This window comes from Manis javanica, chromosome 3 (genome assembly GCF_040802235.1).
Source record: "Manis javanica isolate MJ-LG chromosome 3, MJ_LKY, whole genome shotgun sequence".
Classification (NCBI taxonomy): domain Eukaryota; kingdom Metazoa; phylum Chordata; class Mammalia; order Pholidota; family Manidae; genus Manis; species Manis javanica.
In genome coordinates, this window is record NC_133158.1 from 163941551 (window position 1) to 163956694 (window position 15144).

Sequence of the window (15144 nt, forward strand, 5' to 3'; positions counted from 1 at the left end):
CCATATTTTTCCATTCTTGCTGTCTCCTACATTTTAATAACTGTTTTCAGGTAGAATTTTTAACAAGAATAAAAAAAAATATGATGTGTATTTCAAGACACAAAAGGACATGTGGCTAGATAGCAATGGCTAACATCTCAATGATGAAAAGAGTTTATTGTGTTCTGAGAAAAAAAACATCAGAAATCATTATAACCAGTTGTCTCTTAGCATCACACAGACTCAGTTGGATGCTTGGTAAAACTATGTATCTATGACAAAACTACAGGAATATTGATTCAATAGATCTAGGGCAAAGCAAGAAAGTTTGTTTTGTTTTGAAAACAAGCACCTCAGGCAATTCTGATGGACTTCCCAAATCTGGGAAACCACTGGTATAGAGCAGTCTCCCATCTCATTTTACAGACTGAGTAACCAAATGAGGACCAGACCTTTCTCCTTACTGGAAACTACTCTGCCCTGGAACATTCCCACTGTCTCTACCTGGGCCCCACACACTCAGGCCATGATGACTGATAGTGGGATCCTGCTGTATGAGCAACAACTATGAACTAAGACTTCTCCCTCCATTATTTGCCAAGCCAGCAAAAGAAATGGGCTTTAGAAGTTAATGGCATAGACAGAACATCATAAAAATCTACAGCAACAAATTCAAGCCTAAATTAAAGATGGTACACTTGCCATCTGCAACATTTTTCTAATTGATGTTCTTTCATCAACTCTGGCTATTTAAGAAAATAGTTTTCCCCTTTGACATGGTTAAATCTGAAACCCGTTTTCAAAATTATACAGTAACCATTCAAGAGGGAAAGTAAATGTCTTAATTATCATAAAACAATGGTCTTGAAGTCCTTTAAGAAACAAAATCTGCTTTTCAAATGCATCTTACAGGGAAGCTCAATACATAAAAAATAGTAAAAAGCTATCTCCAGAGCTGCCAGCTTCCTTTACCTTGCCTAAATCTCTTGATGCTCCCATGTTTAAAACCATTTTCTTGAGATACAAGACATCCTTTACTGGAATGAGTTACTAAAAACTGAAAAACAAAATTAAGCAAAAACTGTAACTTCATTTCACATTCAAAGACAGCTAAATGTTGAATGTTTTCAATCCCATAATCACTGAATAACTAGCTAAATTATACTTACCTCATTTTCTTCTTCTCTATTGCCATCCAGCCAAGAAAACATGCAAAAGAGTAAAAAGAAATAATAAATACTTAAAACCAATAGAAATGAAAGTTATTTTTATTAAAACTCTGGATACCTATAACCTACAGGTATAGTCTATATGGACTGTCCATTCCTTCAAAGCTTCAGAAACATTTTGTAAAGCAAATATTTATTGAAGATAGTGCCATACAATGTGCTAGGTGTTGGAGATAACAGGTGAATAAAGCAGAGTCCCTGCCCATTAGTATCTTAGAGTATTCTATAAATACAAAATATAATTTTGTTACAAAAATAATTCCAACATAATAGAGTAAATATAAGGATAGAAATATACAGTGTGACAGCAAAGAGGAAGTAACTCAGTTTAGTAGAAGGACAGCAGTACAAAGAATCCTTCCTAAAAGAAAAGACTGAAGAATAGAGAAATGCTAGGCAGAGCGAGATCCCAGGCAAAAGCACAGATATTAAAAGAGAACAATATAGGCAAAGAAACTATAAATAGCTCAATATTACCTGAGTATAAAGTGTAAGACAGAAACCAGCAAATAATTAGGTGAAGTATGGAGCAGTGGCCAGGTCCACAGGCAGGTTTCTCATGAGGGGAAAAGACATTCTCAATCTTTTTTGGAATCCATTTAACAGTCCCTTTGCTGAATGCAAGGTATACACTCTGCTCCACATCACAACACCTGGCTCTCTGAGCTCACAGTTATGTTCTAACAAAGGTGGAATTAAAAGTCAAATGATATATACTGCTGCATGTGGTATACTGAGGAAAGGGAAGCTATAGAAAGGCTTCAGGCTCTAACGGCCAGATTTGTATTTCAAGCAGGTCACTCTGCAGGCTAGGTGCCAAGACTCAAGTACAATAATCTGTTTTAAATGGCCCTTAAAAGAAATGCATAAAAACCCTTTCCCCAAATGTAGGTCTGACTCCATCATAATTCAGTCAGTTCACCAGTGTCTATGGTAGCCATACAACACCAAGTAATGAAGGGGTAAAAAAAGCTGGCAATACATGGCTAAGATCTGGAGCAGTGCCAAGGTTAAACACTTTTTTCCTACTCTTAAAACTGCTAAGAACTAATGTATTTCATCTATTCTACAATGTACACTTCCCCCTATGTAACACTTTGCAGGATATATTATACTATCAATAACATCATAGCTTAAATGGCAGAGCATTTTTCTTTTTTAATGATTCATAAAATAATTGTCTTACAACCTATGGCATACTAGATTTTATTTAAATTAGTACCATGTGAAATTTTTTCAAGAACAAAAAGGGTACTTGGAGCATCATTCATATTTGTATTCTGCTTTTCAGTAAACATTTAAGAGCATTCATGCTTCTCTGTATGGTAGCTGTACACATGAAATGCTGGAAATACTGAAGTGACCAGAACCCTTTCCTAAGCCTCAGCAGTTCTACTTCGTACAAATGAAAAGAATAATCCCGACAAACTATGATGAAAGTCATCACATAGTTAAAGTACTGAAGAAACATAAATGTGGGATGGGGGCAGGGAGTAGAAATTTTCAGAAATCAAAGAACTGCTTGACAGATGTGGCAAGACACTTCCCAGAACTTGATAATAAAATATTTATAATAAAAAGAATATAAGCACACACAGAAATTTTGGGGGAAAATATAAAATTTTTCTCATCATAACAGTACTTCATATTAAGAGAGAAAAGTCAAATTACAAACAAGCAAAAAGTCCACAATCCAACCCTTCCAGAGACAACTGCTATTAATGCCTTGGCCTACAGAGCTTTCTAATGCATCTGTGTACATGGGCTGGGGAGGCAGGAAACTAAACATAAATCCTTTTCTTTTAAGTAGAGTAATCACAGGATACAATCCATTCTGTATCTCCCCTTTAAGTAGGGTAATCACATCATACAAGCTATTCTGTATCTTGCTTCCCTCCCTTACCATAAAAACAGCAGGTAAACAAAGTGTACAGGTCACAGAAAATACAGATTAAGGAGGGAATGGTCTTGAGAGCAGGGGATATAGATGAGTGAAGACTTAGTTAAGTTTCAAAATAAAGCAAGCTTATTCCTTTTGGCCTCTATTTCTCTCTCACTACGTTAGTTGAAAGCTGGGGAAAGGGACAGGGTAAAAGACTCGAAGAAAATTCAAGTGTGGGGAACAAAAATGAAAGTAGCCCATAAACCTCAATGTTATTGCCCGAAGTTGCACATTATTAACGTATAACAGAGCTTATTAGCACATAATTCTATTTCTGCTGGAAGCATTAAGCTACCAAGAAGCAAGTAGGGATAACAACTGGTGAGTCACTCCAGCAAGTCGGGTGAGACAAGAGTAGTAGAACACAAAAGGTTGAGAGAATTGAAGGTATTCCCAAGAATGATGCCAAGACTGACCTAGGGATCCACGGGAGTGAGATGTGAACAGAGAAGGGAGTGAAATGTGAAGGAAGCTGATAAACTGAACGAACAGGGTGGGGGCAAGATATTTAAACTTGGCTACTTTAAAGACTAGATTTGATGGAAACTAGAAAGAGAGGTAGAAGGGTAAGGTGAAAAGAACTGGAAAAGAACTGGGAAGATTTATGGTCAGAGTAGTATTTTAGAATTGGGGTACACTTCCAGGAGATGACACCTAGGTGTGGCCATGGACACAGACTACTGCAGCAATAAGACCTTTTTAAAGATATTAACAAAACTGTGAGGCCACAATTAATAGCAAGAATCAGCCACAAATGTTTTTAACAAAATAACACTTGCTTTGGTAAATAATATAAAATAATGTCAAGAGCAAAGAACAGATTTTTGAAGGAAGGTTGACAAAACAAGGGTATGGGAGCCAGACTGAGGAGTACTGAGCTCCTGTACCCCTTTGAAGGAAGGTTGATGAAACAAGGGTATGGGACCCAGACTGAGGAGTACTGAACTCCTGTACCCCCGCTACCATAAAAAATAAGAAGGTATGCAAAAAGAGGCATTTAGCACTCTATCATGATATCCTGCTAGAATAGACTTATTTCTTCTTTTGAAAAGATACAACAGAGAAAACTCAGAGGAATACTGCAGCCAGATGTCTGACAAAAATGTACAGTATACAGATCTACAGCTTGCTGAAGAACTGTATCTAAAGAATGTTGATTAATCCATGTCAATACAAAAACAAATCTCTCATAGGTCACAAGGCACATGTGGAAAAAAACTTATTTAAGAGATTTAGTTAAAGAAACTCAAAGAACCAAACAACATGATCAGCCAAAACAACCAACCAACCAATCTCTCAGGCTAGGATAAAAGAAATAAAGTTTCCAAAGAGAGATTTGGCCATGTCAAGAATATTCATAAATATAAATAAGCTGGGCAGTAAAGGAATCTATACTGGATGCCATGTCACACACAAAAAATAGTTACAGCTAAACAGAGCATTTTTATTTATTCTGGGGAACAAAAGACAACTTACAAGACCAGAGTGATTTATTTCAAAGTATCAGAAAACTTAGAAGATAAAATACTCTCATTTTCCACAACTTCAGAAGTTGGACCTGTGACCAACAGTATGGAATGACAGGCTTTAGCTCATTTTAAATTAGAAAAATTTTAATTAGTTTTATTTGAAAAAGTAATATATGCACCTGGGGGAAAAAGTTATAATACAAAGAGATGTACAACTAAAATTAGATCTCACTCCCCAGTGGCAACTATTGTTGAGTTTTGTATATCCTTCCACAAACTATATGCATATATGAGCATATACATCTCTTTTAAAAGAAAGACACACAAATGGAAACATGTCTTTCTGCACTTTGTTTTTCTCCACTTAAGTCTTGGGTATCATTACATATAAAGATATAGATGAGGCTTCAACTGCAGTTCTATCAGCATAATAGCTTTGTGTATTTCTAAATCATTGGTATTTTCTTTTTTCTGTGAGGTGCTTTTTTGGGTCCTTTGCCAATCGATTATCTATTGAGTTGTTGGTCTTTCTCACTGATTTATAAGAACAAGATGTGAGGTATCTTCGAGTGCAATATGTCACTGTACAGAATATTTAATTTCCTTGTCATCAGAAAGGTTTAAGGAGAATGTGGATGACAGCTTACCTAAGATGAGACAGAATTCCTGTCCTCCTAGTTGTAAGGCTAAAATAAAAGTGAGGCCTTATTCTATGCCTTCAGTTCACTTAATTTCCTGAACCACAAATCAGAAACAGCATTTTATTTTACCTTAATTTTAATAAATAAAGACTTTAAGACTCACTCCCACCTAATCTTTAAAGATTTCTTACTTAAACTCAAATATTTAAAGCCAGTGTTCCTCACATTTGAATGATGTATACGCCTCTTTTAAAGGAAAAAAAATTGTCAGACATCTAATATTAGATCCCAATTTAGGAACACTGACTTAAGAAACTAAAATTAAGCCTATTAAAATTTTACTTGAAAACTACCACTGAAAAGTAACAGTATTTTTCAAGTAAAATAAAATTTAGAACTTAAAACTGTCAAAATAATTTTTAAGGTCTGTGAGTTAGAAAACAGTATTGTATCAGTATTAGTTTCTTAAAATTGATGATTGTATAGTGATTATATAAAAGAATGTTTTTAGGATATACACACTGGAGAATATAGGAGGAAAAGGTTTGTGTGTAACCTTCAAGCATTTCAGAGAAAATACGTGTGTGTATATAGAAAGAATAAATGGTAGTATGTTCACATTTGGGGAATCTGGGTGCAGGGTACATAGGAAATCTCTATTATTTTTTGAAACCATTCTGTAAGTATGTTATTTCAAAATTTAAAATAATGTTTTTAATTTAAAATAATTAAATGTGAAAAACTTTTAAATACCCTCACAGAATTAAGAAATTTGAAAAAAAAGAATATGTGGCCTCTTGTAGATCCTAGAGCCTCAGCTGGAGAAACACTACCTCTAATCTTTCTAAATTCATATTCTAGTAGTCACTGATGAGAATAAGCTACATAAAAAACTAGACCGTGTAACAAACTATGAAAATGAAGAGTAGGGTATTGTAAAGAGGCATAAACTTATAGATAAGCCAGGAGAACTGGCTGACAACAAAAGGAAGGAAACCACAATGACAAACTGAAGAGTATTTCATAACATTACTTATACCCTGGTCCAGAGGTGCATTCAAGTACTATCCTGAGCTCCCTAGAAGAAAGGTAGCTTGCTCTGTACACCCAGTGCCAAGGGAAGAGTCACAGAGACATAATGGCAGGCAACCTATCTCAAGTACTAAAGTGATTATCCACACCATTAGAAAAGAAAGGGAATTTCTCAGGTCCAGCCACTCCCCTCCATTTGTTTCCATTTTAGATTTCTTAATCTTTGACCTGCTTCCCAACAAGTACAAATGAAACCATCTGTTGTGGAAAACAAAAGTAGGAAAGAGTGCGCTGAGGTCATGTATGTTGACACTTATGTATGTAGGCACTTACAGTGTCATACATTCAATACTTTAAAAGCCTATCTTCTATAATACAGAGCAACAGGGAGAAAGTCTTCATGGGTAGAACTTATTACAAAAGATCACTGCTTGGCCTAATAAGTGATACACATTTGCTAACCTCTTCTAAACAGACTGGGTCAATCCTTCCATGGTCAAAAGTTTTGGTAGGAAACATGTCCTAGCTAACAGCCATGAGTAGGCTGGGCTTAAGGCAAATGTGGAGACTTAATCAGAACATACCTTTCCTTGGCATACAACCACACTGATGGGCTGCCCAAAGGCTAGTTAGTTATAAAGGCACCACTGTTAACTTTAATTATCAGTTCTCATATCAATCAGAAGACCTTATGCTCAACATTTAAGGATCTACCCCTCTGAAAGCAATTAACTTTGTAAAGACAAGATGTCAAGTTCACAGTACCCAACACAACCAGGAATTTCACAATTTACTTGAAGTAGTATGGCACAGAGGTATACCAAATTACTACAACATAAAGAAATAATTGCCATAAATGAAAAGACTGATAAAGGGCTATCTTTTTAAATTTTCCTTTTGTTAATTCAACCTAGCCTCACTTTCTTGATTCTCCTTGATGAAAGCACACCTCCTTTAGTATTTATTACTTTGCTTATTAGGACGGCAATGTAACACAGCAAAGAGACCAAATTTTGATGATATCTGGATTGGAATCCTGTCTGTACCATTTACTTGTTCTATGATGTGTGCCACTCAATTACCTAACTCCCCTAGATGCCTATTTCAAACATCATCCTACAGTACCAAATCTCTGTCACTACTGTCTCCCTGACAATTCTCAATTGATGATTCTACCACTTTACTGTGTCCTATCCTCCTGGCTTCTCAAGGACTTTCAATTTTAAAATACCCAAAAGCAAGAAGAAAGGGGTCAACACCAGTGACCAACATTTTAAAGCCAACAGTCAATTTCTTTTGTAGGCATTCCCAGACCACATTTTCCTGCTTCCCTCCTACCCTCACTGGATACTCTTTAGTCTTATTTGTTGACTCCTTATATTCTACCAGGTATCTTCATGTTGGAGTGCCCAAAAACTTGATCCCTGCTTGGCCTCTCCTCTTCTCCATCTACTCTTTTCCCTCCTACCTCATTACATCCAGATCCATGGCTTTAAGTACCATCTATAGACTGGTGACTCCCAATCTCCAAACCCAGCCTCTTCCTGCACTTATTTACCCAACTGCTCACTAGACATCTCTACTTGAATGTGTCATATTTATCTCTGACATAACATGGTCAAAATTGAACGATGATTATCCCATATGTGCACATACCAATTATGATTATTATACATGTATATTATTAATTTACATAATACCCAGGTGATCGTTCAAAAGTATAAATCAGATCATGGCACAGACCTGCTTACTCTCTCTTTCTGACCTTAACTCTTCACAGTGCCTCCTCCTTCATTCCCTAGGTTCATTGCCACATTAGCCTTCTTTCTGTCCCTCAAACATTTCAAGTTAATTTCTGGCCTTTTCACCTGAATGTTCCTTCTTAGAATACTATTCCTCCCAGATCTTTGACAGAGCGCTTCTTCACAATAATATGATACCTCAAATGTTATCTCCTCTGAGATTCCTCCACCATTCTACCATATAGTGTCTTATTTCACCCCTAGCATTTACCAATTAGGTTTTTCTCCTTTATTTTGCGTCAAAGTAGTGCCTAGTTTCCTCCCACTGGAGTACAAGCCCCTTTAGGGCAGAGATTTGGTTTATCTTAGTCACAGCTGTATTTAAGTGCCAAAAACACTACCCAGAACACAGGAAACACTCAGTAAATATTTGACTGTCAACATTATTTCCACCTTCCTATCTAGCTAAGCTTGCTTTACACTACTCCCCAGAAGGAATTTCAATAGTTAAGATGGCTTCCTCTAAGTTCAAATATACATTAGTGCCAACTTCAATAAATTTTTCATACTGCTCTTCATTCTACCATCTTCCTCCCTTTCTACCATCTTTCTCCTTCTCCCCAGCTTCCACACACACATCACCCCTGATGGCCACCTTAATTCAGCCCCTTCTTCTTGCTTCTAACCACTTGACAATTATCTGAATGCCTACTTACATACTCAATATTGTACTGCCTTTTCCTATCCCTTACCATTCCAGACACTACTACTAAACTCGATTCCTATACCATATATTTTGCAGAATGACAATCACATATAGCCTTGACTTGCATTTGTTGTTCCTGCCTTCCCATTTAGAGTTTAGGTTATAAAGAGAGAAAGGCAGTATCTTGTCCTTATTGTACAATCTCCCCTGGGTTTACCATTCCCATTCCTAGCAAACATTCTCATTACTTTTTGAATCAAAGAAATTCCTTAACAATAGTACCAGTTAGTTCTCATTTCAGAAGAGGGATACATCTCAAAACTAACCTGTAGAAAATAAAAGCCATTCAGTCCATAAATTAGCCATACAAGCCATAAATTATCATCACATATCATACTCTCATCCAAGAAACAGGACCCAAGATGACAAGTGACTTAAAACATTGGTGAGAAATTTGTGTGACTTACGTGGACAATAAAGACATGAATACCAGACAGCTTTTCATCAAAAGCCTGGAAACTTTAAGCAAAGCACTTAAGGATGAATATGCTAATCTGAAGTAGTGCCAATGAACTTAATAAACACAAACACTATTTCTCACTTGCTTTAAGTCCACATCTTCAACTACCATAGCATCTCAAACATACAGAGAACCTCTACTAATAAGGGCTCATGTATACAAATTAAATCTAGGAAAAAAATGATTTGATAATAAAAACAAATGTTATTAAAATTATACAAGGCAAGACTAGTCTCACAGTAAGTAATTTGATTAAAGACCTATCTCTCGATATACAAATATAGGTCAAAATAGCAGCTATCTACCCAATGTCATACCCATCAATTATTCTTATAACCCAAAGTAGGTGAAACTTCAGTGTGGAGTGTCTATATACAATAATGACTAAAACTAACTTATTTTCTTTAATCAAAAAATCACTTTGTAAACAAACAGCTTATTCCAAATGTATACTTGCAGAGTTCTAAAGTCAGTGAGGGAAGGTTAGAATATCCCAAATTTTAACAACTGTGAGTACACCTGAAATCTGTTTCTAAATCTGTCTTCCAAATTAGTCTGCATGAACACTTGCATAAAGTGAATTATGTTCTCCTGTTAAAGCAATCTGCTTTTTCCAAACCCACAAACTGGGCATATCTAATTTGAAAATTTTAGTGCCCATTATATCCATAGAATTCACTACTTTTGTTCACTATTTTGAGTTAAACCTCTTAAATTATCCACTTTATTTTCCTCATTAGCGAATGTGGGAGAGGGGACACCCATTACCAGTACCCTTCAAAAGACAGAAATGCATAAATGCTGGAATTCATTTTTATACTAGCTAATGAATTGTTAGCAGAAGGAGCTGAGGATAAGCTCTTTGTGACCTGATCATATTAAACTATTGTCTTACAGCCCCATTAGTAGACCAACATCATCATTATAAGCAGCTAACAGAACATTTTCCATTTCTGAGATACTGGGTTAGATGCTTTACATATGTCTAACTCATTTGATCTTCAAACCTATGAAGGGTGTACTACTATATTTCCATTTTACAAAGGAAGAAATCTAAAGTCACAGCTAGTAAAGTGGCAGAGCCAAGTATTCAAGCTGCAGACCCCTTGCTCTTTAAATCAAATATTTATTTGCTATTACACAGAACTAAGAGCAAAGGGTAAAAAGTTTCAGAGAAACATATTTTGATTCAGTGTACTGGTAATTGTATCTGCTTAGCAACACAAAGTGTTGTTTCATGAAATAAGGAGTAACAGAAGTATTCAAACTAGAGTCCTAATGATCATGTGTATTATAGAAGAAACTCCTAAACTGGATGCAAGAAAACACTTCCTACCCACTCCCCCAATTTAGGACCAGATTCCTCTATAAAGATACTATACTGAAAGTAGTTGTGGAATATTAAGAGTCTGAAGGAGATGGCTTATTACAGACAGACTGTAGGGACAAAGGAAGAAAGTAGTGTACAGACAAGCTCACCTAGTTAATGTTTAACGAGCTGTATCTACACTGTATTTTACCAGACTATTTACACCAGCATTCCAGTCCTACTCTTGCTTAATCACATTAAACAGAAACATGAAAATAGATGGTGGTCAGTTCCTTCGTGTGGCGTTATGACTTTCGTGCACATTAGCTCTTTAAAACTTACCTTCTAAATAACAATAAAGTAAAACGTGATGTGATTAAACCTAAACATGAGAAAGATGAGGTTTCTCTTTTTATACACAAAGATAATAATTCAGGGCTTCTTTCCTTCATAAATACCTGCTTACCTTGGTGTTAGTATCAAAAATGCTTCTGAAAATAATTTTATTCTTTCATGTTTCACAAGCAAGCTTTCTTCTAAGTATAAAGAAAAATACACGGGCAGTGTTTTATTTTGGTAACACAATGAATACAGCAACTCAGAAAGTTCCTAGCATAATAAATTACCACCAGACTAAAATCAAAATACACTGAAAAGCAATGAAACTCAGTTTTCTTGAGGAACAAAAGCTTGAACACAATAAAAATAGCCATCATTTATTTTTTGGTTGTTGTGAAGAGTTTAAGCATTTTCCAAAAAAACAGAAAATTAATGTTTGAGATGTAGAAGATAAAGGTTTCAAGTCACCTAACACAACTACAAGTAGGACAAAGATATGCATGCCTAAACAAAACAAGAAAGACAAACTCTGAAGCACTTATTCTCACAAGGCAAAGCCAGTGATAATGTGGGGTCACTGTGAGTTACAATGCACTGAACACACCACTCCCTCACCATTTCATACATGGAAAATAGGTTCAATAGGTTCAATGCAAAGGCTATCCATGTGATGGCAAAAGACTGCAAATAGCCTAAAAGTGACTGCATAAACTCTGGTACATCCAAAGTAGTAGGCAGCATTATAAAGTAATGAAGCTCTCTGTATACTGCTCTGGGATGATACTTATTATTAAATGAAAAAGCAAGACAGAGAAACATTATGTTTAGAATGTTTATATTTTCAAAATGGAAAATGGAAGACTCAGCCAAAATGAAGATTACATATTAATAACAATAAAGATTACATATTAAAGAAATGTTTAGGAGAAAAAAGGGCTGAAAGCTGTATCTCTGAACATTCTTTAACTGCAGTAACTTTGGAATCATGTAAAATGATGCCTTATTTTTAAAAATTAGAAAGTAAAAAAATTATTTCTAGAAATTCAAACTATAAAAATTATATTAAATTGGTAACTGGTATAAACACATAAAGTTAAATTATCTTGACTACATACATCTTACTGGAATATATCCTAGGGGCAAAAAGAAACATAACTCCCAAACTATACTTAGTAGTCTTACTATTATAATAATACTAGTATTGCTATTGAAACTATCATATATAAAAAGATAAAGCAAGTAAGTTATTCCATTTATCTCATTAGAAACCAAGATTTCTAGCATAAAAGAAAAGAGAAGTTTTAAAGTAAAAGCTTTAAACATGAATTGGAAAGATCAGTATGAAGAACTGTCCTTTTCTAAAAAAATACATATATCCTAACTGTCCAATGAAAATGCATAAGCATTGATGATCCAGTAGCCATGACTAATATGACTACTGTCTAGATTATGGTCTCTAAATATCATTTTCATTAAAAGGAACCAAAGCTCACAGAAGAAATGATTGATTGCAGGACTGAGCTAGGAGTATATAAATGGACTAGGGCTAAGGCTGCCAGTGAACAGTAGCCTATTAGTAGTTAAGTTTTGGAAGAGTCAGAAGTTACATGCAGAATTCTGACTGGGGTTGGGGTTTGATGCCCCTAACCCCAGCATTGTAAAAAGGGTCAACTGTATTTAGATCCTGATTTTTAAAAAAACAAACAACATTAAAAAATTACTGCCAATTGCACTAAATATAATAATGTTATCACGGTTACTTTTTTTAAAAGAGCCTGTATATCAGAGATTTAAAAGTATGAAATGATAGAATATCTAGGGTGCTTTAAATGTCCCAGGAACAACAACAGCAAAAAAAGTTGTAGACAGATGATACCAGAAAGGTGAAATGTTAATAACAGCTGAAGTTGCATGAGCACTCTGGACAGGGGCAGGAAAGGTGTTCCTTACGCTATTCTCTTTTGTATGATTGCTTGAAATTTTCCATAATAAATAAAAAATTTTTTTAAATATTTAATTACAATACAAAAGATGACAAGAAATCCCCAAAGAAGTAAGAAACCACGGGTGTACATGCAGCATGCACAGTGTGGGTGGTGAGAAGTGCTGGCAAAATATACATTCTATCTAATTAGATTTTATTTCTATGGATTCAAGAATTCACTCAACAATAAACCAAAGAAAAAATATAAATATGTAACCATAGTGAATATTATGCTATGATAGAAAATATTTCTTATAAATTAACTCTTACCAAAAAGTATCAACATGTAGTACTACTCTAGAGTCATTTAATCTGAAAAAACTCAAGGTGGAACCTTAATTCTTAAAAAAACCTCATCCAACAGTAGATATAAAACTATTTTGTCTTTAGGAAGAAGAATATTAATATTCTTATAAATTAACTCTTACCAAATAGTATCAACATGTAGTAGTTCTACTCTAGAGTCATTTAATCTGAAAAGACTCAAGGTGGAACCTTAATTCTTAAAAAAACCTCATCCAACAGTAGATATAAAACTATTTTGTCTTTAGGAAGAAGAATATTAATATCTGAATACTTAAATCCATTTTCCACCCATTTGCCAATCTTTTAGCAAAAGGCACCACAGTGCTAAATTTTCATTTCCTGCAAAAATTATTTTTTGAATTATCAAAGTAACCGAAAATAGAGTATTTTTGTACATCACCTTGAAAATTAGAAATCTGGTTTTAATTTCCACTTCCAAATACTAAATTCCAGATATATAATAATATATATTTATAGATATAACAATGTATAATAATAGCTAATCTATAAAGTAATCTCACAGGCTTTTTTTTGTCTCAAATTTCAAGTTACACTATACCAGAATTTACATAAATGCGATTGGTCCACAGATCTAACCATCAAGTCCCTAGACACTTTAAAATATCCCAGGAATCACAGAGAGACATTAAGTACAACCAATAACCTCACTACAAGAGGTCAAGTTGTATGCTCTATGACAGAAATACTACAAATTGATAAAGCAGATGCACCACTCACAGAAACAAAAGGTAAAATGACAGGACTATGACTTCGAATTAACAGTATAGGAATTATCATACCCCAAAGTCAAACTAGGCAGCTGGTTTTCATGCCTGTTATCTACTCTCATGAGAGCACAGAAAATCAAAACTGACACTGTAAGTACTATAATGAGTATGATGAAAAAGAACTATACAGTTCAGCCTAAGTTTTCTGTTCTATGGTCCTTCCTTTGCCTTCTGTCTAGAACACACGTTCCAATCCCTATTCTTCCCCATTTTTCACAACATCAGATGGGGAAGTATTACAGTACAGGTTAAGAATGAAAGCTGGAATGTCAGTCAACCTGAATTTGAATACCAACTCCAATACTTTTTAACACTTTTTGTCCTAAGTTACTTAAGAGAAATGGTAGCCAAAGAGATTATACAACTGAAATAGTAATGGCATATTTTACTTCAAATAGAAGATAAAACAATGTCTATTTAAAATCCTCCATATAGTGCCTGGCACTATTAAGTTAGCACTCAATAAATGGGAACTGTCAGCAATATCAATTACATATCTGTAAGTTAGCACTCAATAAATGGGAACTGTCAGCAGTATCAATTACATATCTGTAAGATTCTGGTAACAGTAATCTCCACTTAAAATGTATAAAAATAATGAAACATTATGATGTATAATAGCCTTAAACTAACAGGGTACTGTATGTCTATTTTACTTCAGTAAAATAAAGTAGAATAAAAAACAGTCTCCACTATTAGAAAATAGCATAAATAATAAGGGCCTTGCTCATTTTTATATCCTCAGGTCTTGGCACTGATAAGGTACACAATAAATAATTTTGAACAAATAAGGAGTAGAGCAGTGGAGGTAGGAGAACGGCAAAAATACTGAAAAGAGAGTCAACACTTAACTGTGGTCTTCAGGCCAGTGCCAGTTGACTAAGTTTATTACATATCTACAAGTACAGAAATTGAAACTAGAGCTAGAAACTTCTACAGCAGTTTGACCTTGATCAGTCATCAGTAGGCTTATTTTAAGTTTTTTATTTTGAAATAATAACAGATTGACAGGAAGTTGCAAAAGTAATACAAAAAGTCCCTGTCTCTTTACCCAGTCCCTTCCAATAGTAACATCTTATGTAGCATAGTCTAATATCCAAACCTGGAAATTGATACTGGCACATCACTGTTGACCAGACTAGGCCTTATTCAGTTTAC

The 15144-nt window shown here is 34.8% G+C and overlaps 1 protein-coding gene across 5 annotated transcripts in view; it reads right to left on the reverse strand.

Moving 5' to 3' along the window:
* Positions 1-15144, reverse strand: part of SETD2 (SET domain containing 2, histone lysine methyltransferase) — a 158538-nt gene that overhangs the window by 126371 nt on the left and 17023 nt on the right. For 4 of the 5 annotated variants that reach the window (XR_012129494.1, XR_012129495.1, XM_036991512.2 and 1 more), the window contains exon 2: positions 1149-1164. Coding sequence is in view for 3 of the 5 variants with exons in the window: in XM_036991512.2 (XP_036847407.2) it covers positions 1149-1164 (16 nt within the window). In the remaining 2 variants the exon portion in view is untranslated. Of the gene's footprint in view, positions 1-951; positions 1111-1148; positions 1165-15144 lie in introns of those variants that run through there. The other variant, XM_036991511.2, reaches the window with a different exon arrangement.